This window comes from Erithacus rubecula (genome assembly GCF_903797595.1).
Source record: "Erithacus rubecula genome assembly, chromosome: 3".
In the NCBI taxonomy this organism is placed as follows: domain Eukaryota; kingdom Metazoa; phylum Chordata; class Aves; order Passeriformes; family Muscicapidae; genus Erithacus; species Erithacus rubecula.
Window position 1 is genome coordinate 22,673,958 of NC_136689.1, and position 24,177 is coordinate 22,698,134.

Genomic DNA, 24,177 nt, shown 5'->3' on the forward strand with positions numbered 1-24,177 from the left:
TAGCACCTGTGATTTCTATGCATAAGCTGTGAAGACACTTCTTGCACATGTCTAGGGAGTGACACGTGCACAAATTTGGTATCTAAGCATCGCAGAAGGTCACACAGCAATTTGAATTCTGGAGCACACTTTTCATGTAATTGCAGCTTCTTTAACTATGTTTCTCAACAGGATAAGTCACGTTTTTCCTTCAGCTGATGCTGTGAGCCTCTTTCTTCCTAGGTAAAATCCAGACTTCAGGTTGACTAAGTCAATCTGTTCTGGAACATTGTCTATACATCCCTACCTCTATCACCCTAGTGCTCTTAGTTTTTAAAAACAGATTTTTGATTGCTTCTAATAGTATGTATTTCCTTCTCTCATTGGAGGATATCATTACCATTTCCTCTTCAGAGCCTTTGTTTTTGCATTACTACCCATCTGTATTGTGGGACATCACCACTTGCAATCCTTGTGGAAGCTCTCCTGATATAATCAGAGAAATCAGTCCACCCTGAAAATCCATGAAGCTGGATGTGACTCCCTTAAACTACTTCAGCATGTTTGGGGAGGAGTGCACAGAAATCACTGTCTCACTCCCTGCCACAATTTACAACTACAGTAAACTATCAATCACTGATGAGTTGATTGTCCCCCTGTGCCTCTCACTCCAGTCCTGATGGAAAGGTATCAACAAACAAATTCTCTTCTCTAGGAAGAATGCTGCTCCAGCAGCACTACAGCTCTTTAGCAGCACCCTCCTAATACCATTGGCCATAACAGCTCTTCCTAATTTCTCCCAACTCCAGGAAGGGTTAAAATACGGCATATGTTGACAGACGACGCTCCTTGCTAACAGGAAGGACACGTTGCTGTGGGGCCCAGATCTCAGCTTCTCCTTCCCTGCAGCTGTCTGTGGACAGCAGCTAATTGTATCCACTTGTTTAACCTCGGGGATAACGTCTGGAGGGGACCAAGTGCCACAAGCATACTTTTTTTTTTAACGGTCATTTCCTCTCTGGTGTAACTTGCATGACAGCATGTGACAAGCAGAAATTAATGGGGACACTGCTGTGCCAATACCTCTTGAATTGCTTTGACACTGGCTGCAGGCTGCCTGCTTGGCCACCCAGCCAAGACCTCACATGAAATGTGGCAAGGGGCCCACAGCTCTATTCACTAACAAGCCAGCTGGTCAGTGATTAGAAAGCTCAAACAACGCTGTGCACATACATCATGAAAAATGCTTTACAAGCAGCTTTGGACTTAGGTGGTAAAGCATCTTAGTCGAGTAAACCTGTAAATTTATCTTAGGGACTGTTAACTTAAGATAACACTAGAAATAATGCAGAAGGCCCTGGAAGATGACTGGCCTATGTTGTCACCTAAGTGCAAGAAGGACTAACCTCAGAACAAAGACTAACATCTTGATGTGCTGGAAACCATGTGCAAACAGCTCAAACCACATGGATTCTGGTCCAAAGGAGCACTCAAATTGTGTAAATATATAGAGATTTATGACAGACTACTCTTCCTAACAGTCTATCAACACCTTGGCAACATTACTGACATTTCTGCAGAAAGTCTCATTGAATCTGTCTGCAGTGTTTATACTGATTTGTTTATACACTGATACATAACAACAAAGGATGAGCCTTCAGAAGCATCCCAAGGGATCTGGACGATCAGATGACATACACCCAAGGCAGCTTTGTACCTTGCAGCCCAGATTTTCTTGAAAACTGTCAGATCCTTGGCTAGACACAAAAGGCTCAAGATTGTTCCTTTATTTTCTCTCTTCAGTTGCTTTTTTAAATAGCAGCCACTGAAAGTGCAGAGGCTCTTGATGAAACACCTGATGGCAACAAGAAAACAAGTTACACTTTTTTAAAACTGACAAAAAAGCAGGCAATAGGATCCTAGAGATTGGGAACACAACCATCATTTAAAATCAGTAAGATTTGGGCACTTAATTTCTAGGGCTCCTTCACAGTTATAAATCCATTCCAGCCATTTTTGTTTGATGAAAATCTTGTTGAAACTTACGATAACACAGGCCAGATCAATCTCCGGATATATAAGGAAATATATTTGTGGCTTATACAGATACATCAGGGCTCAAGGCATGGCAAAAGGATGTGGCTGGACAGCAGAGTCACTTTCTCAGATTAGAAACTCAAGTAACTGAAGAGGTTGGACCTAATTTTGAGGGCTTCCATTGTAGAAACATTGAGGAATTCAGCGTAGTCATGAATGGCACTTGCATGCCGAGGAAGATGGCCTCATACCAGGCACAATGAAATCCAATGAAGTTACTATCACTCTACCCATCAGTTTTCAAAGACCTAATCTGGTCTCACTGCTTTTTATTATTCCCATTTTCCTCCCACAGTCACTGGAACCAACAGCATCTTCAGAGAGATGTAACCAATATTGACCGAGACAAAAATGTCAGCATGACACCAGGCATCAAAATACTACTATTCTCTAAAGTTAGACACTCCTTTAATAAATAGCTAACAGCTTTTATTAAAGATGTGAACACAGATTAAAGTAAGAAGACAATCTCTACCTAATCTCTCCAGGGAATACAAAATCAATAAAGCTCAACTGTGTGACTTTTAAAAAGTCACCTTTTTTTTATTTTTGTTTGTTTTTTTTCTTGTAGAGTACTTGGCACAGCAGAAGAATCATGATGCACCTAAGTGCTGGAAAATGGCTCAACACTGGGGTCTATTACTACCTCAGCTCTAGTCACAGGAGTACATTTACCTTTGCTGCCTCTTTTGCTCCATATTATAAATTCAGGGATAATGGTTAACTAATTCATGAGCATTGCACAGGTTATCTAGTTAATGTTTGTTAAATACACCAAAGAACTAGATTTTGCTTCCAGTTAAAAGGTCTAACAAGCTTGAAGAAAATCAAAGGTACACAGAAGAGGAAAGATTTTATTTTTACACAATTCCCAGGAAAAAACAGGCTTCAAAAAAAAACCTGAGAGGGAGCACTGGCCTACTGGAATCATCTTGCCCAGGATTCCCATCTAAGAACTTTACATACAGTTTTGCAATGCTGTTATAGCACTGTTTGACTTCTCGAGAGAGTCTTCAGCATGATCATCTTACTGATGCCTTACTACACCTAAGTTAAAAGTAGGAAACAAGAGAAAGTTTCTTGGAAGCACTTAGCAGATCAAGTTGCTCTCCATGTTTACAGCAGCAATTAATCTGCAATTCTATTAACTTGAATTAATGGCTCCTGAACCAACAGCTTTAAAAAAGAAATAGGCAAGCCCCTCATCCTACAGACAAGGCAAAGAGAAGACATTCTGCAAGAGGAATAGAGCATATACACAAAGACTTTTGTTTTCACTGAAACAATGACAAGTTTGCTGTTAGCCCCAGACTAGGGGAATGGCTACCCAATCTACTGCATTTGCATGGCCTATCACCTTTACCCTTCTTTTCTTATTTCTCACCTTTTCCTTTACATCTCTCTTTCCTCCCTTCAGGAGTCCTGTTGCCCCTTCCTTCCGCATCTCCATTTCTGACCCTTCTCATCACGCCTGCACTGCACCCTGTTTCACTTCACACTCACTCACAGGGCCTCTGGCCCTACTCCATCTCTTTGGGCTGCAGCCTCCCACAGCCCAGATGATAACCAGGCAAGGTAGGTCACTGGAAGATGCCAGCTACAAGCATTCCTCAGTAGCCCATCTCTGGATTTCAGACATGACAAACTGCAGCAGGCAGTGATGTGACTGTGATGTCTGCTGTGACTGCAGTAGTGGGAGATGGTCCCACACGTCTGCTGAGCCTCTCCAGAGTGATATGTGCCACAGCCCTTCCAGTTCTGAGCAAAATGACACTGATTTACATTAGCATACATCAGTGTAAACCTTGCCTTGTTTTCTTTTGAGCACTTGACTGATTCTAAAACAAAGCAGGTATCTTCAACTTACAGTGACACAATGAGCAATGAGCCTACTTATTTCCTGATGTTAACACAATAGACAAGAATCAGCTCTACTCTGGGGGGAGGGGAAAGGGGCAACGTGAGAGCACAGTCTTCTTGGCAGGGGAGAAGATAGCCTCTGATCTTTCACAGGTAAAGTATATTTTTTCCCTACACCTCCCCAAATACTAAACAAAACAAATTCTTAAGACATTTTTAATAAAAAGCCACTGGTATATCAGAGGTTAGTGCACAAAAAGATCCAATGAATGGAACAAACTGCCTCCTCGAAGGTATGTCTTTTGAAAGTGAAGTGTGACAAATGATGCACGTGAGAAATGCAGCCTGTGGCAAACACAACATTGCTTCTCAAAAGGGTAACCTGTGACAAGCAGTAAAGTATGCTACTAATTATGTAATTTGGAAAATAAAACTACATGCATTCCTGTGTGTCTTTACTGTAACTGTTCATAGAGAATCTATGAGAAAAAAAGTAGCTATGATCCAGATGACCTGGACTATGTATGCCTGAATCAGGTCCCAGAAACCTAAGTCTTTTGTTTTCCCTTTCAACAACAATAAAATAATTACAAATCATACAATCCAATATCAAATTCTATGTTATTCCAAGACTACAGTCAATTAAGGGCAATGAGAAGGGCAAATGAGAGAGGCTAGGGATCACTATCAAAGGACTTCTGTTTTCTTTTGTTTATTAAATAGCAACTGTATTATTTACTGCAGCTTTGCAAGCTAGTGAGCAGCTGGGTGTGACACATTTCCATGCTCTGTAACCTCTCCTTATGCTTCGTTAGATTCCTTATCAGGACCAGAAGAAAAGAAATCTCTCTGTTATGCTTTTCCTGTGGCAAAGGAAAAGACAAGATGATGACTTTCCAGCTCATTTCACTTGTACAACGTTCTCATCAATCACCATGGGGTAGGTCTTTGTTATTTTCACTGAAGGACTGTTCTTAGTTTTCTGTCACAATAAAGCGTGACTCCACTAATTAGCAAATCAAGGTTACCTCTACCACATTTGCAGAAGAACAAAACGAAAACATAAGGCTAAAACTACTTCTGAAATATTTTCCAAGACCCCAGCTTCAAAGAGATAAACCTAAGTCAAGCTAGGTGTAAACTCCTTTAACTAAAACAGAAGTTAAGGTCTGAAACACTAAGAGTAGACGATGTAAGGAAGCTAAACTAACCATTTCATCAAGAACCAAAAGTTTTCTGCTTGTTTTGCGACTTTCTGCTCCAGAAACCAAGCAAAGAAACTGTGGTTTATTTTCATATTAAACTCTCTGTGAAGCATGCATCTCTGCAGTTTTGGTTTGCTATAGCCCACGCAGCTTGGCCTCTATTCTCCTTTTCCTATGTCTCCAATAAGTGTTTTAGACATCAGCAGGAATTACGTGAGCAAACAAAAAGCAAGAAAAAGTGGTAAAGGCAAAAACATAATACAAAATGCTTTGTAACATGTTCTCTCCTCTAACTTAATGTTTTTGTATGTATTTTCCCTTTTTGGTCTTTGTTGTTTCTCACTGAATGACAGCTCTACACAACATACTATTGTAATAACTAGCATATGGCTCAGAGATCACTGTGGACATTTTCAGAATTCGATTTAGACATTTTTATTTAAATGCATGGAAGACATCTGTATACTCTTTCATTAACTGCATTTTACATTTTTAATGTTCTACGTATTCTTCTGGAACCATTTCTATTAAAATGCCAACTCTAGGTTTGGATAGCAAGTATTTCCTTTGTAACACTAAGGGAGGAGTATGTTACTGTCAAAACTTCTCTCTAAAAAGTCCTTGGTAAAATATTTACCCTGCTAGTCAGAACAGGAATATCTGAAGTTAATTCAAATTAAAAGAGTTATTTTAGAATGAATCATAAACTAGATGTTAAAAAAAGGTAACAGACTGCCATTCCAATGCCCCTTCCCTGTTGTAAAACTAAATTAAATACAACCCTGCACTTCTATCCACAAATATTGTAACATTCTGGAGTGTTCTGTAGTTTCCTAATTGCAGTTATGCAACAGAACTATCACAGCCTAAAACAAAGGACAAAAATTCAGCAGCTGAGTTTATTGGCTTGGAAATTAAGCACTCTTAAGAGATGGTTAACATGTCCTCTTGGTTATTTTTGGTATTTTAAAATTACAGTGCAATGCTTCCTATTGTATAGACAAAAGAAGTAGGACATTTTGGAATACTTTTAAATTTTATGGCGTTGTCTGTCAACTCATATATTTAGCAATAGTGAAAACTGTTAAGCAGTAAATTTATTTACAATTAAGCCACTAATTTCAAAGGACCCTTTAAGGTATAAGACACTGCTCAACATTAAAAAAGACAGAATGCAATGGCATTTGTTGAACTGGTCACAATGCTAAAATACAGCTTCTTCCTGGAAATGGGAATTCTCAAGGGTCATTATTTTCAAAGGAAAATAGGATATTCTGTAGCCACAACAGCTATGATATTAATAAGAAACAGATATAAACAAACAGTCCACCAAATCTTGTGTTCCTTGGAGCCCTTTGCCATTACTGAGTCAATTTACCATGCTGACCAGCTATGACACATTTTTGTGAACAGTCAGGAGTCTGGTTTCAAATGCACAGACACTGCTTAAACTTAAGTTTTGAGGGAAGACTACTTCTTCACTCTGACAAAGCATTTAAACACAAGCAAAGCACATGTTTTATGATTAATTTGAGACTAAGGAAACAATGGTTTCAATTCTTCTTTGTTCTAACCTTAGAATTCACCAGGTCAGTAGCACAGGATAAGAACTGATTCTCCTCCATTAGTTCCCCTAATTCAGTCTTTCAACCTAATTTTTAATAGTCGAGCAATCTGTTGACATAAAATTAAGAAAAAACTTTAAAGTTTTGCTGAAACACAGCCTCTGCTCCCTTTGGGGTTTTTTCCTTTGGGATTGAAGTTGAACCAGAAAGTGCAAGAATATACCCCAGCATGATTTGAAATGTTTTATGTGTACAGATGTGTTAGTACTGTATAGCTGTAACAGTAAAGGAAAAGTAAAAACAACCTAAAATAGTGATGGTTATAAGTCTTTGGATAAGGTTTCCAATCCAAAAATGAAGGACAGATTCAGGCTTTGCAGTAAAACAAATTAAAGACTGTTTGCCCACTGCTCCTAATAGCATTGCCCCACACTTGCTCCTAGAGGAAAACCTTGAGAAACCCACAGTTACACACAGAAGGATTTGACCCTCTGTGAAGGATCTGTGCTTGGAGTAGCAACATTGGCAAATGCTACAAAACCACATCTGATTTATTAAAACTACAAACAAATTAATCATTAAAATTTCTAAATATTTTCCCTTGTTGTTGCACCAAGAACAAACAACAAACGGTATTTTTGTTATTTCACTCGTGTTTCCATTCTGAATTTTCTGTCTTCTGGCAGCTGCTTGCAAATTTACCAATAATAATGTGTGTGTCTTTTGTTTGGACTTCTTAAAAAGGATATTCTCAAAATGGAAGGAAGCTCATTTTATTTTACTTTGAAACCTGAGAAACCTGTAACATGAACCATACGCTGATTACAGAGAACTGATATATAAAGGAAGCAGTTGTGTAAATGTGTGAAGTGACTGTGGGGTGGAAAAACAGCAATGCAGTGGAGAAGCACTGTTTCACACAAATAATGCTGTTGTAGCATCTGACTATCATGTTCAGCAAGGTATTGTGTAAAGATCAGTCAGAAAGGAGGACCTATTATGGTGGGCACCGAAGTCAAGGGTTTTCATACAGACTCATCCATTAAAAGCTCACAAATAAAATGGACAAGACAGACCCCAGGTGGAGAAATAGTGAGACAGTTACATGATGCTACATTACCATAGGAGTAGTCAGGAAGACAGAGGCAAAACAGAAAGAAAAGGGATGGAGACAAAAAAAACTGGAGGAAGGGAAAGAACAGAAGAGTATTTTGCTGTGTAAATACGGAGTGAAAGTGAGGTGAAAAAATTAAGGTGAAAGAGAAGGATGGAAAGAGAAAAGGGATCAAAAACCAGGAATTGCACAGGCAGAGAACATGGAGTTGAAATCACTGAAAGCAGCTCTGAGTGTCAAGAGGTTTTGGCTCTGGCTGCTCCAGCAGCTGAACATAGCTGGCTGATGCCCCTGGCGGGTGCTCCTCTGCAGCTTCATGCTGATGGCCCGAGGACAGGAAGCAGGAGGAACCGTGGCTGTTCTGGGATCCACAGGGGCGGGTGGGACCGGGCTCTCCATGTGTCTCTCATCTGACACACTGAATAGGAGGGAGAGGCACAGCTTCAGCTGGGTTTGGTTTTATTCCTTCCCAACGAATGTAACAGCTCAGCTGTCTTGGGTGATGAGCTATCGGATGGACTCTGGCAATCAGCACATAGGTGTCTGTATATATACACACACACACATATATATATTCCTACATACACACGTGTATGTGCATGCAGATGTATGTGTAGTGTGTTTTCAAGTGTATACACGTAAAGGCAATACACACCAAGCCACTCTCTAGGCACAGCAGGAGAACTGGTGCTAACCCTCAAGTATCTGTGCACTCTTTAAGCATCTGCATTGCCAGTTCTGGCCTTTTCTGGGCCACACCTATTTTGAGAAAATGAACTCTGGAGACAGTAGAGTGATGATCATATTTTCCCTTTCTCTCACTCAAGTAGCAGCATTTTTTTCCTGCAAATATCTTACAAGACTTTTACTATACACATTTATATATGCATGTGTGTTTATGTGTCCATGTATTCATAAATAATTGAAAATTCTTTAAGCTGACTTTATATTCTACATATGAAAACGTAATACAAAAAAATTCAATCTCTGCCCATTTGTATGAACTTTGTTTTCTGGCATAAGCTAAATACATCGTCTATGGAGGAAAAGAAACAAACAAAACATATCTTGATTAAATCAGTATGCCACTAAAGTAACATGCTTCAAATTAATTTTTACTGGATACAATAACCTGCCTATTCACTGGCATAAAACCAGTGCATACAGCTAGTCCAAAAGTATTAAATTTCTCTTGGGGTGGAATAGAGAAAACAGTTATATGGAAAAAATAACTTACTTGATGACTATATTATCTTTTATTAGCTATGAGTTGTCCGTGGCCAACTTTTGAATTGTTTTACACTATGGCTCTATAATTGCTGCGAGTAAATATAGACACTTTGTAAATATTCCAGTTTAGAGAATCTGAGCTGCAGTAACTTGGGTTGACTGAGATGGCAAACATATTCTGCTACAATGCTTCTTGTCCCAGAGCAGCTGAGTTCAACCCTTAGAATCCTGAGTACAGTAAGAAAAAATATGTTGTCTAGTTTTCCCAAGTATCTACCGAGTCACAATTTGTGCTACTGTCTACTCTTCCCCGTATCTGTGTGCTTTTTTGGGGATGAAGTACAGCTCTGTGAGTGTACTGCACAGGGGACTGATTTCCTTTCAATGCAGAAACTACTATTAAGAAAGTGATTCTTATCTGCCCCCGCAAAAATCAAGAATTCTAAGGAATGTCTTCTCTTTACCTCACATCTGCTGCAGTCCAACCTTCAATTTACTTGTCAAAAGTAGCATATGGATTGTAAGCAAATTTAGAACATGGGTAAATCCAAACATTTCAGTCTATTTTTCTGCTACTGCTTTACATGCACCATCAGCTGCAACAGCTTTTTCTGAACTGCTTTAAATGTGGCATATTGTGTTAGATGAAAAGAAAGACTCTGGAAACATGGGTTACACTTCCCATCACTGAGGCAGGATGTGCCTGCACAGCAAGATGTGCCTGTGCACCACCATCATGAGACAAAGGAAAGCATCTCAAAAATATTCCCCACTTGGAGGAACTGTCACTGGCTGGATATAGAACTGTGTGGCACTGTCCCTGACATGCTGCCTGGCAGCTCAGCCCCACTTCTTTACCTGATTTACCATTACTCCTACCACATGCTCCCTTTCTTTCAGTGTCATCAAAGCATTCCACATAGCAACTGGTACCAAGCTTATGTTCCAGTAGCAAAAAAACCAGTGTCATTAATAATTTGAGAGCATCTCAGGGGAATGTAGAGCAGCACGACCCATAAACTTTTTTATGCATCACATCCATGTCCAGCTCTGCTGAATTAACAGAAATGAAACGAGCTGATAGCAATACTTCACTTCCAGTGTTTGTAATACTGCAATTTTGCAATGACTTGATCATAAATCCATTCTACCAAGGCTCAATCTCCTTCCCTGCCCACAATTCAGAATCTCTTCAGTTTCTTAATTTCCTCTGACTTTCTGAATAAAGATGATTTCTGGCCCTCCATCTACTGAAAACAATAGCTTCCTTCTGACTTCAAAAAGGATGTGTCCCTTAGGGCCCTACTGGACTGCAATGCTGCCTTGAGAGTAGGGACTACAAAAGAAAAGTAGGTTGAGATGTCTATTTACAGAACCCTTGATAGACATCATTTCACAGTGACATTTCTAATTCAGTGTCATTGTTTTGAAAGACTAAAATTATTATTTCAGACAGGTTGCTTTCATGCATTATGCTCCAGTGTTGCTTGACTGCTTTCCAAACTGGAACAACTAAAAAAATGCGAAGCGCTCCAATGATTTTAAATCACTCTAGTCAGGACAGAGTGATTTAAAATTATTGGAGTGCCTCACATTTTTATGAGCTCTCAGTTTCCAACCAATGGAGGTCTGAGAAGTCCTAGGCTACAGCACTGCAAAAATCAACTATACATTATTATCAGATTGAAAAGGTTTGCATTTGAGTTTAGAAATGGTAAGAATTCAAAGATATTTAACACCACCAAAACAAAAATCAGTAGCTGTACACTAACAGTAAAAAGGTCCAAGCTAAAGAAGTAACTGCAAAGATACCAGACTATATTGCATACCATCCTGTGAGCTGCAGTCCCTTTTTCACAGAATCATGACTCCTAACCCCCTGGTCAGCTGCTACATGCTACCAGCCAGTGGAGATGCAGCTCTGTCTCTACATGCAGCACAGTATGAGAAAGAAATTACACCACCTACAACAGAGGGAGCAACCACTCTTGAGAATATCCATTTTTCAATGTTTAGCTTCTTCACAACTTGTGCAGGACACTTACTCTCTCTCCTACCCTTTCATGCAGAAGTCTAACCCCTAATAGCAGGAAAACAGAGAAAGAAATAAAAAGATTTATCCCACAATGGTATCAGTTCAGCCCTCTTGTTTTTCATTTATTTTTACTAACAACTCTTCTTTAATTTATAGCACAGATTCAGAACAAAATTTTTTGCAAAATAACCGACAAAAATGAAATCCTTAGCAGCTGTAAATGGGCATCATTTCACTGAAGCTAATGGATTTACACTTGTTAGTACCAGTTGGGGACCTGATCCATTATTTGTACACTCCAAATTCTTCACTAAGTTTTGCTTCTTTCTTTACCATGAAAGTACTGACAGGAAAACGATAATAACAGCTCTTCTGTTCGTATCTTTCATATTAATTCGAGCAGTTTTTTTTTTTTTAGTGGTTTTTAACTTTGATGTTGTTAAATGCAGCCACACTCTGAAGACTCTCAGTACTGGTGAATCTGTTTTCCTGGAATATCTTGCTTTATTTTCAGAACTGCATGACTGTGTGACATCTGCTTCACATCTCATACGTGATCAACTGAGTAGGTACAGCCATGGCACATGGCTGAGTCATCTCACAACAGTGAACACTCGTCTGCTTTCTGAGAAACAGCATCTTCATATTAATTTTCTAAGAGTCTTGCAAAGATGTGATCAGTCTGCCTGTTTTAATAACAGGCAATATAAGCTAAGGACATGCAGCACAGGGATACAACAATAACATGTATTCCACGACTGAGTTTAATATTTAAAAATTCAACTTATGTGTTACTATCTGATAAGCCCACAAAAGGGAATTAGGTTCACTGCTGTACTTTCTAAATTTTAGGCATCTGAATACCAAAATCTGTACACTCGAATCAGATGGGTATATTTGCTTTCTATGCAAAGAAGTAAATATCCAAAAAATATCCACAGAAGCCATTCACTGAGGAACCAGGACACAACAGAGAAAAGCATATGCCTTGAACTCTGTTCACTCTGTGATTTGTCTGTCCTGTTCAACGCTGGAGGGAATACCATGAAGATTCAGCAATCACAGACCTGGGTAGAAGGACATTCCCAGCTTTTGCAACATTCCATGATAGGTAACATATGCACCTGCTATACTGGGAACCTTTGTTCTGTTCCCTCCTGTGCTGATTGTCAAATTGAAACACGCACAGCCCACTTAGCATATGTAGCCTAAATTCTAAATTTCTAGAAGAAAACTACTGCAAGAACCCGCAAGTCTACATATAATGACATCACCTAGCAAAGTTAACTTTATCCATTACTAAGATTAAAGAACCCCAGTGACAGTTTGTTGTCCCCTCTCACTTTTACAGACTCTTTGGTCCAGCAGCACAAGATAACTGGAAGGAACTTCAAAGAACTGTTCTGTAACTACTTAATGTACAGCTTTATATATAAGCCATCACACACAGAGATTAATCTAAAGCTAAGTATTATTAAATATGTTGCAGTATCTTAATAAACACCATCTTAGTTGCATACGCATGATTTCCACATGAAAAATGTAGTTAGTGTTATAATAACCATATCCATATCAAAATTACTTAGAAGCAAAAAATCATGCCAGTCTCACAAGCATCAGAACAAAATGTGACCACACAGCTTAAACATGCTTCCTAAAGTCCTAAAGGTTAAGACATCAAAATGCTTTAGTGGTCTGTTAACTGTTTAAAAGAAAATCATCTTTCTGTGGCAGATGTGTCATTCCCACTTTCAGTACTCAAACGTCAACTAGAAAAAGCTCCCAATGAGCCAAAACTCTGAGACTCAACTGCTAAGACTATTAACTTTATCAAAGACCTGTGCATGACTAACAGCTGTGTCCAAAGGTAACTGAACTCATACCTTCAATTTCCACATAAACTGCCCTAAAGTTAGAGAGTACCCCTGGATGAAAACAAGGGACGAGATGACAGGTAGAGAGGAAAGAGGGAGATGTTGTCATTCCTGATTCTGATTCATGCCAAAAGGAACATATATTCATCAGGTCTGACAGAGGGAGCCAGTAAGTGTGAGTGACTACAATCCAGCAGTTACGAAGGTTTATTAAATTGATTAGAGGCTGAACATAGTTCTCTTTCAAAAGTGAACACTATGTCCAGAAGTATTTGCAGTAGTGTTCACCATCCCTCTAGCTCCAAGTAGACTCCATTAAATAATAATGGAAGGGCTCCAGCAGAAAAGATTTAAAACTCCTCTGTCCAGAATTACCTAGAAATCAGAAGTCAAAGCCACAGAAATGGACAAGAGCATTCACACTCCCAGTGACAGAAAGGGAAGCGAGCATGTCTGCTCTACATCCTGGTGTGTATTCCCATTGCCAGGCAATGTCTCATAGGATATCATGTTATGGACACCAGTCTGTATCTTCCTAAAACATCCTCTGGGGTGACTCCTACTGCAGGGCCTTACACATTAGAAAGCCCTCACTAAGCAGCATTAAGACAGAAGTTGTAGTTGTGTTTGTGATCAATATGGTGCATTTCTCTGAACTCACCAGCAAAACATAAAGGAAGTTCTTAAAACGGTATCGATGTCACTTTTATTTCTTGACAACTGGCAACCAAAAACCCCAGCACACCCCAAAACAGCAAAAGCTGAACCTCCCTTCCCTAAATGTTATGTAATGATGATAGTCAATTCACACAGAAAAGATCTTGGGGGTTGACATCTCTCTCATAGTCATTTTATGTCATTCAAGGTCCACTAACAACTGTTGATTTTACACCACGGTGCCAAAGAGGTATATTAGATCCTTCAACTTCAAGCTATCCAGAGCTTGGCTCATTTGGCACTTCTGTGCTGCTGACACATGCAGAACTTTAACAGATGGTCTTACAATACTGGCAGTTGTTTTGCACTGTGCTGGTGGTGAGGGGAAATACTCTACACAAATTGTCTGCAATTCTGGAAAATAAATGAAGTACAAATCCATATTAACCTCAAAAGCCAAACTATAAAAAGTCAGATTAGTCATTTAACGATGTATGTGCTCTAGGTTAAATGCTCAGGTGCTACAAAATTGTAATATTTCCCTGCAGCCAGAAGTATGTTTTGCTTCAATTTCTATCAGGAATATTCATAAAGATTGTATCATTACAAAGGTATTGAAATATACTAAAAATAAGCCTTGAGACCCTTCCTCATGTAATCAGCCCTGACTATCAGCAAAAGTACCTCCATAAACTGGGGGTTTTGACACAAACATGAAGCAACAGGGCACAACTTAAGTTAACCGAATTTCTCTCTTTTCCTGTGCCAAACATGATTCAAGAAAAAAAACCATCAGCTACTGTGAAAATGTTGAAACCAACAGTGATGACCAAGTAAGCAGCAATTTCACATTTTTCCTCACCCATTTAAAAAGAGATTATGTACCACAAGTTCAATTTTACAGTTACTAATTTTACTGGTTGCAGTGGAACTTCCACTGTACATGAAAGACCAAAATTGCTCCTCTTTGTTTCTGTGTGGCTTTTCTGCTTTATTGTGCCAAACTATCAGATACAGCAACTGGGTTCACTAGTAAACCATGTATGCAGAATAGTGCTTTTTGAATGTAAGCACAATGATTTCCTTCATAAGTATATCATATCCATGAAATGTATATTCAAACATATATTTGACAGTCTCATAGTGCAATTTCAGAAGAGAATTTCTGGAAATCACAAATACTTTAGTACAGTGCTCATGTCTTATATTTCCTTTATACAAAACATAGATCAAAACATACTTCAAACTGAGATTTCAGAGGCTTTTGGTTCCCATCACTTTCAATATATTTAGTTAGATAATATGCCAGTCACACTACATCTTATTTTTACAAGTTATTTAAGTTTAAATACAGTTCATGTAAATAGCTTCAAAGTCCTAGAAGGAAAATAGAACCTTAATAGCATTGTAATAAAATAGTTCTACAATATGATAGATACATTCCAGTCTTCTTCTGACTGAATCAAAACTGCATCCATTTTTCAAAAATTTTATTTTCTCTACTACAGCTGGTTAAAAACATGGTTGCTGGAACTGACTGATATTATACATATGGGACTATGACACCAGTGAATAAATCTTAATCCACTTTAGTTCTAATTCTTTACTGAAAGATCAAACACCTCCTAAGTTTGAAGCTGCTAAAAAAGTTATCAAATCAACTAAATTTTCAATAGTTTTCTTTTCCTCCCTGGGGACTTTTGCCAGACTAAGATGATACAACATACTTCCAGAAAGTACTTATATAAGTAAAAAGATAATGCATCTCTGAAAGCATAAATTATTTCTCCTCATAAAAATCAAAAGAAATTGTAAACATACAGTCAAAATATAGCAACATCAATCCCTCTGCTTCTCTTCCCAGGTATAAACTTTTTGTCAAACACCTCAACCTATGATCTTCAATGTGGCACTTTGCTGTGAAATTCCCATAAAAGCAGAGGAGTTGGTATATGCCTTTCATTAATAATAATGCAAGTACATTCTATCCTAGGTAGGGGTCCTCCCTTTCAGATGCAGAATATGAGATAACATGGCAATAAAAGTTCATTTTTGTCCTCCCAGTTACTAAGAGCCTCCCAGCTTCTCTCCACCCTTCAGCCCATTCCACAGGTCCACAATGAACTTTTCCTGGTCTCAGAATGTACATAAACTCTCTTGGCAAGAAGAACATAAACAAAAGCAGTCTTTTGGGAAAATAAAAGGCAAAGGAAAAGTGATAAGGAGCACAGGATTTATTTTTTCCATTCTAACAATATCCAGCACTTCACCTTTAAAGGAAGGTTCAAGTAGTCTCTGCCTAAACAGTAACAGAACCATCTGCCTGCAGCTGGAAGCAAAGGTCATTCTTAATGATTTCACAGAATCATGGAATCACAGAATTACTGGCATTACTGGTACTGGATAACACCTTAAAGATCCAACTGCCATGCACCTTTCACTAGACTAGGTAGCTCAGAGCTCTTTTCAACCTGTTCTTGAACACTTCCAGGGGTGGGGCAGTCATGACTTCTCTGGGCAATCTGTTCCAGTGCCTCAACACCCTCACAGTGAAGAATTCTTCCCTAATATCTAATCTAAACATACTCTTTCAGTTTTAAACCACTCTCCCTTTTCCTGTCACTACATGCTCCTGTAAATAATCTCTTTCCATGTTTCTTGTAGACTCCCTTCAGGTACTGGAAGGCTGCAATTAGGTCACCTCTAAGCCATCTCTTTTCCAGGCTAACAATCCTAATTCTCTCAGCCTTTCCTCCTAAGATAAGTGCTCCATCCCTGTAATCAACTTGGCGACCCTGCTCCGGACTTGCTCCGGAGGTCCCTGTCCTTCCTGTGCTTGAATGCTACATTTGGTAAAGGAATAGAGATTCAGTAAATTTAGAAAGAGGAATAAAACCACAAGTGCAGCTTTTTCACAAAGAGATTATATCTGTTACTTTGTGCTGCAGTTCATGTCCCAAGTGAGAACTACTCAATTTTGATGCAACAGAATCCTATGGGATCACAACACAGTTTGTCTCTCTGATTTATCTCTTAAATATTATCTCCTAAAATCTTTCTCCTTAAATACCTTTATAGTTTCAGTAGGCACTCCAGGCTCTGGAACCTTATCCAAGTAAGTAGTCAAGTCTTGATCCACATGTTCAAACACTAATGTTAACTTTGTCTCTCTGTCTGTTCGTGACACGGTGCACACATCAAACAATCTGAGAAGAGGAAAAGAACAGAAGAGGTAAGTATACAGGAACCAGTGCAGACATACCTTGCATCTCAAGCATGCCTATTTAAATTCCTTACAGTATATAGAATGGAAAAGAGCCTTCCAAAGGCTCAAATCTTTGACCTTTTGATTCACCAGGTAACAGCTGATATATCAAAATTACCATCTCAGTCTTTCACTTGTGAATTCTGAAATAGGATTAATTATTAAGAACTCATCAGCTGTTGAATGTAAAATAATTACATGAAAAGAATTCATTTTTTGATGCAGAAACCTGAGTTAATACAGAAAATTATGTGATATTTATCCACATTCTAGGCTCTGGTACTTATTATAACAAAATACAAAACAAACCAGCAGGAAATATTTTTGAAAAAAATACACAGTGTTTGCATGCACCTTCAGTTTCCTTCCACATAATTCCCACATATACCATTACACAGCTTTATACCTAGATCTCCTTCAGCAGAAACAGAATTTTTTCACTGATTCCTCTTGCAAATTCCTGGACACAAGGAATACCTTCAGAGTCAGCACACAGTTCAGAAAAAAGCTTTGAGCACAAGAAGTCACTACCTTCATCCCTACTTTCATCACTTTTGGTCATTCTTTTACTGGAACTTCTTTATCATTTCACCTTGTTGCACAACACCAAAAGCTCAATACTTTCTATTGTTTTCTCTGTTTAAATCGGGTTTCTCTCATCCTCTCCACTTCATCTACCATGCCAGGTTAACTGCAGTTTTACCTTTTTCAAAAACATCTGCCCGTCCTTCTGTGCTTCACACCTACAGTCATACCAGTGATTTTCACTATTCTTCCTCAAGTCCCACTTCTACAAAATCCTAATAGGAAACCATCTAAACAGCCAGAAGGACATTTCTTTCCTGCTCACATACTTTACTCATGTGCTTACTCATTTAATTTTATATTTATATAATTTTATATTACAAGATCAGATCACATTTCTCTCTGAGGCAAGGCAGAAAAATGAATCACTGCTTTTACCAAGTGACAGTAGATTTAAAAAATGAATGGAGTTACTGAGAAAAAAAGTCTAGACAGTTAAATTGAAGAATCTCTTATTGATAACAGAACAAACTAGTGTTGATATTATGGCTTATTTTTTCCAGCATCGTATCAGTGATGCTGTTGCATTACTTCCATCTTTTGTACTCTTCCTTAGATTTACTTTCTTAGAATTAACAAGTGCAGGAATCCTGGTAACATTATCGAGTAATACTTTTGTTGTTTGTTCAAAGACTAAAAGCTTTATATGTAAGATCTGAAGACAAATGACCACATACAAAGCCTTGGGGATCGCTTCTTTTCCCAGAGGACATCTGACAGAGAAGGACAACATGTGCATGAGATCTTGAACTGAGATTTTAGTTCTTACCTTAAATCTCAATCTACTGCACAAGAGAATGAAACACGAGAATTGGCATAACCACCTGGGAAGACTGTAATTCAGGTTTAAGAGAGCAGTCTTTTTCACTTGACATTTACTATAGTAAGGCTGTGCTCTCATTTGACAGCATTTCTTAAATAATCTTTGGTTTGACACTGAAAAATTGTTTATTTGCCACCGTATTTTGAAAATGTATACATGCACATTCATTTTAGGTTAAGGAAGCTTTTCAGAGAGTAATAAACAGGGAACCAGAGTTCCAGAATATGGAATGACTGTCATCCTACCTCTACTTAAAGCCTAATCTGTACTTCATTTCTAATCATCATCTGAACAAACAAACATTAATTATTATGGTAACACAGTGACTGTAAGAGAAAATGTGTTGGCACATCTCTTGTAACAACAAATATTGTTTTCTAAGAGTCCCTTAATGGGGTGTATATGCCCTGTATACAGTAAGTAAGCTCAGTGAAAAGTCCCAAACCCTCCTGAAAAGTGCAATTTGCTGGTATTTGGCTGGAGGTTAATAATCTGCAATATATTTATATAAATCAACGTGGAATGTAGCCGGACTGCCTATAACCCCAACACATGCAAATAGAGAGGAGCCAGACAGGTCTCAACATCTGAACATAAACACTGGAAAATATTTCCATCTGTATAATTCTTTGTGTTGACCTACATTCACCTAAAATGTTCTAGAACACCCCTTTTGCCAGGTATTTCATACACTGGCAGAAATATATTTTCAACCATAGCAGAGTTATAATTCAATAAAAAAAGTAAAAAAGATTTCACGGTATTAAACTTAGAAGCAACATGTAATTTCCAATTCCCTGTGGAGGAAAATGTTGACTCTGTTAATTCTTCTGTATGTGTGTTATTTTGATGTTGGCATTTTCTGGCACAACAAAATAAGGAATTCAGAGAAGGACAATTCTGGTTACCTTTTACTGAGTAGTAATATTATCATAGAGTAATAATATTATCTTTTTTATATACTCTTTATTTGAAACTCTAAATGCTTTATCATTAATCATAAAACCTCCAGATTGTGCAAAGGGCTGGGTAGAAAATACAGCTGCTACCTTAGAAAGACAATAATTTAAATCACAGGTTATATGAATCCGTATTACAAAAAAATAACATCTGGTATTGCTCCTGCTAATCATTCTTGAAATAGACAGAGAAAGACACAGCCTCTTTATTTAGTAGTTTCCACAGGGATAAAACTACTTTTTGTAAATTGCACTCTTTTGCATTCACTGTGAGAACATCATCCATAAAATTGTCTTTGTTAATTAGGAACATCTCTGCTGCCTACACTGCACATCTCTGAAGCTATTTCCTCATGATTTTCTGTATGTGATGGGTTAACATGATTGCCTCTCTGGAACAGATAATAGTAAAAGGCCTTTTATTTAAAGAATTATTATGTGGACACTGTCCTAAGTGAAGTAAACATACCTCAATTAATACAGGATTTCCATACTGAATACTTTGTAAACACAAGCCCTGCCCTTCTATTGTACTTACAAAAGAAACCTTTGAATTATTTGATTAAAGTAAGATCCGCTGTGGGAAATCCTGCAAGTATTTAACAAGATGTTTGGCTGGGAGTCATACACTGCCCAATGTGTCGATCTGAACTGGGACACTGTTGAAGAGACACTAACAGAGAACCTGGGTTTCAATACAGACATTTTTTCAAGTTCATTTACTAAAGCAGAAGCTTATCAGCTACAAATATCTGCCTCTGTTTTATTGTATGTGTTTAGTACCTAGTGGATCCTCCTATAATCCAGCAGAATACTCGCCTTCCTACAAAAACACTTTGGGGTTTTTTGCATGCAGAAAACCAGATGATGCACCTTGAAGTCTCCATAGCTTCTTATAACACAAAATCTGACAAATGCAACCTCAGTTCACCATTTTACAATATGAATACCTAACGTTTTTAAAGGAAAGACAGTTATTACTTTGAAAACTATTGCATCTACTTAGTGGTAGATTTTAAGTGATCCCAGAAAGTCCCTAAATGTTACTAGACTTGCTTTTGAGATGCTCTGAGAATGGCTATGAAATTTCTCACTTTCAAGTAGCATAAACATTTTTTCCTGAGCAAACTGAGATAACAGTGATGGAGATTAGGTCCATCATCCCAAATCACCTGCAAGAAATACTGAAAGACAGATCTGACTATAAGACCCAAAAAACTGTAGGACCTAATTTCTCTTTGCTATTGTCAAACAGATAAGTAGGAGCATTTGGAAAATTAATTGGATCATTGTCAAAAGGAAGATCAAGAATTAGATTCTTGCTGCCAATGCAACCAAGGGTTTACTATTACTTTTACAGCAGTAGGACTAATCCAACATGAACATGTATCTATCCCTGTACAGTCACTCTTAGCACTGAATGAAACCAGCCCTTATCCCCTGAAGATTTCTAATAACATGGATTTAACTTTCATCTTCTTTGGAACAGTGTCTTCCTTGAAAGAGGAAGACTTCCTAGCTTATGCATAATAGAGGAAGAGAACTGGAGCTTTTGATTATGTGTAGGAGAAATGCTTTAGAAGACTGTGGTTAGGTAAATAATGGCACGATAACATGCTACGGTTTTAAGACATCAGCAAAAATACAGATGAAAAGAGTTTAGTGGCCTCAACCTAACTCTGAAAAGCATTTATCTGCATGACAGAAAACCAGCACAGAACTTGTGTGTTGACAGTGTTTATGTAAATACCACAAGATTGGGATACCAAGACTATCACAAGCCATGACTGAGGTTTATTGACAAATAAGGGGAGGAGGACCTGAACAACTTCTGCTTTTACTGTCTTTGGCTCAGGTTAAACCTGGAAGTTCATAAGTACAGAAAATTTCTGCCTCTCATACCTAGAAGTATTAAAGAATGACAGTTGGTTGTCCTTTTAGTCCAAATTTCAGCAGCAGCCTTGGACTTTTGTGTTCTCAGGAAGTCAGTCACCAGCAAGCCATTTGCTCACTCCAACTTTAGAAACTAGGTAGTCCTTAAAAAAACCCAATTTTACCCCTACTTTAATATTAGCTACCTTTTCATTTCTTGATTTTGATGCAAAAAAAGACTGCTGACAGCAACCAGTCTCTACTTGGAATCACAAATATCCAATGTATTGGAACAAACGGGTCATCTTTCAGATGAAGAAGACAATAGCTGGGCAACTGGAGTGGAACATGTGCATTAGGAGAACCAAGTCCCATGTAGCAAAACAGGAAATAGAGCTTCCCACCCTAAAACATATGACAGAGCTCTTTCCCTCTGCTCAGGACATACTGCTGTCTCATTTTAATCAACAATCACCCACTTCTCTATGTCTCTAAAAGCTGGTATTTCAGATGTAGAGTTCTTTTGCTCAAAGGAGCTTTAGTAAAGCACTTTTAGATGGGAAAAAAGTGCACATGAAGATGAACAGGCTACTAAATTCAAAGTACTTAAATTGCATTTTTCCTGGGATAACATTTGTAGAACCACATAGTAATGCAAGACCTAAGTTCCATTTCCAGAAGTACATGGGGTCTTCAAGAGCTTCACAATGTACTTGTAACTCCAACTGCAGTTGCCCCAGTGCATATCAGTACTTAAGATATGCCCTTCACAGCACAGTGCAACATAACACAGACTGTGACTGTGCCAAACAGAACCACCTTGGTACTGGAAACATACAGTGTGAGGGCACAGCACTGCCTGCAGCACAGCCAGTGAGCCCAGTCAGCTCCAGCCAGCAACACCTGAAGCCCAGAGCCAAACTCAACTGAATAAAATAGGCTTGGGTATGTCTGCAGTGTTCATGGCAACTTTATGTCTTAAATCCTTATTCCCTACTTTCCACTGGGTACTCGGAGTTTGGAGTGAACATCTCTCCTGCTATGCTACCCTTCAGGAAAGAGTAGCAGGATCACTTTGTATGTCCAGGAGAAATCTCCTTCAGGCAAACAGCAGTAAAGGCAGAACTTAACATCAAGGTAAAACAATTTATCTAGGACAGGTAGATGCTCTGTAGATAGATATTTTTAACTCTGAAGTCACTCATTCATTATCTGCTGTGCACAGAGCAGAAAGAACTACCACAGAAAAGTAACTGTACAATGAAAGAAAGGCAGCAGAAAGTTTTGTTCTGGAGACCTACTCCAGCAGAGCCCAGCCAATATTGCTGCTTATAGCCCACTCACCAGTGAGGTTTAAGGGAAGGAAGGGGGACATTAGGATGACAAGGCAATCGTTCATCTGCAAGCTGAGCTTTGTGCTGTAATTTTTTCCAGTCTCTCTCCCTTTCTGACTTGGAAAAATTATTTTAAATGCTTAGCTGTATAAAAGAGGTTTTTGTTCTTTAAGTGTGCATGAGGAAGAGAGACAGAGAAAGTGACAGAGAGAAATAGATGCTCGTGAAAGCGAAGTAAATAGCACTGGCTAAAGTCCGATAGAGTGGGCTGACTGGGCAAGTGTTCAACGCTCAGCCCCGACTGCAGCCCTGACCTGCAACACCCCTGCTCTCCTGTGCTGGGCCCCACTCAAGCAGTGACGAGCTCTGGTGCCAGACTGAATGGTTTTGTGATGCAGACAAATGTCTGCTCCAATGAAACCACCAAAACTAGTTTTCATTTTCAACAGAAACCAAGATTTGTGCCCAAAGGATGAAAAAGCCAAATACGATTTCTCAGTGTGCCACCCAAGCCACTAAAAGATGCAGTTGTTAAGAGTTTTACTTCAAGGAAAAATAGGCCTGAAAAGATATTTTTTACACCTTTCTTTGTTTATACTAGCATGCTGTCTATTTTAGCCCTCACATTGTCATTTCTCTTTCACCTTCTTTGCAGAGGGAGATTGACAAGGACCAGAAAAGGATCTCATAAGACTCCGTAATTCGAACTATACCCTGCCTTGCAGAACTCCTCTGCAGGACTTGTCCTACAGTTCACCAGTGTTTAAAATGTTTAATTCCTCATCAGTCCATGAACAATCTCACTGCAACTGATTTTATCCTAACTGGTCACACACCAAGCCCTTGACATTAGGGAGGGAAAACACCAGCTGGTGGTGCCTGAGCACACGTCTGAGCGCTGCCGCAGCAAACACTTCGACCGAGGGCAGGCGAGGGACACGCCAAGTCACCCCCAAATCAGAAAAATAACATGGCCTGTTATGAAGACAGTCGTTGACAGATTGTTTAGGATCAGCAATAGCTGTCTGACCTATTCATAGTGCTCTCATGTGATCCTTCAACAAGCAAATGTACACTGCCTTTCAAAGTCATGTACACTGCCCCTATACAGTGCTGGGAGCTTCCAGTAAGCTTCCAGCTCAAAGTGCAAACTAAAGATGCTATATTCACTGGCAGTGTGTTTGCATCTGTTGCTAAGTTTTTTATATTTTCTTTATAATACCTTCCTCAGGGAACAGCTGTACTCCTTTACAGATTCCCTAATTTGCTCAACATGTGAGTAAAACTTATGCCTGAATATTGATTTTGTTTAATTCAAATGAAAGGAGCCCAGATGTTATTCTGGACTTCCAGCTACACATGGTGCAAGATGAGCCATTCTTTACTGTAGCTCACAAACTGCTTGTTACTGACTCCACATTTCAGTTTACATTTTGAATTTATGCTTGTGCCAGACCTACAGGATCTAAATCTAAGATCTCTTCTAGGTTTAAGTAAAAACAACTAATCTTCAAAATTTATACTTAACCACAGTATAAATTATCATTCATTCTTCTGTGGTTTAATAATCTAATCTATATACATGAGATTAATCATTATGCCAAGATATCAAAACTAACAAAAGAAACAATAACCCTTCACTTTACATGAAAAATATTAATTGCAAGAAATCAAAATGTACAGTTAGATACTCTGTACAATCTTATATAGTATTTTAAATTAT

The 24,177-nt window shown here is 38.5% G+C and overlaps 1 protein-coding gene across 3 annotated transcripts in view; it reads right to left on the reverse strand.

Annotated features, from left to right (window-relative positions):
* CDK6 (cyclin dependent kinase 6) overlaps positions 1 to 24,177 on the reverse strand; it is a 126,238-nt gene that overhangs the window by 77,946 nt on the left and 24,115 nt on the right. For all 3 annotated transcript variants that reach the window (XM_079301037.1, XM_079301039.1, XM_079301038.1), the window contains exon 3: positions 16,687 to 16,822. In XM_079301037.1, coding sequence (XP_079157163.1) covers positions 16,687 to 16,822 — 136 coding nt within the window. The remainder of the gene's footprint in view (positions 1 to 16,686; positions 16,823 to 24,177) is intronic.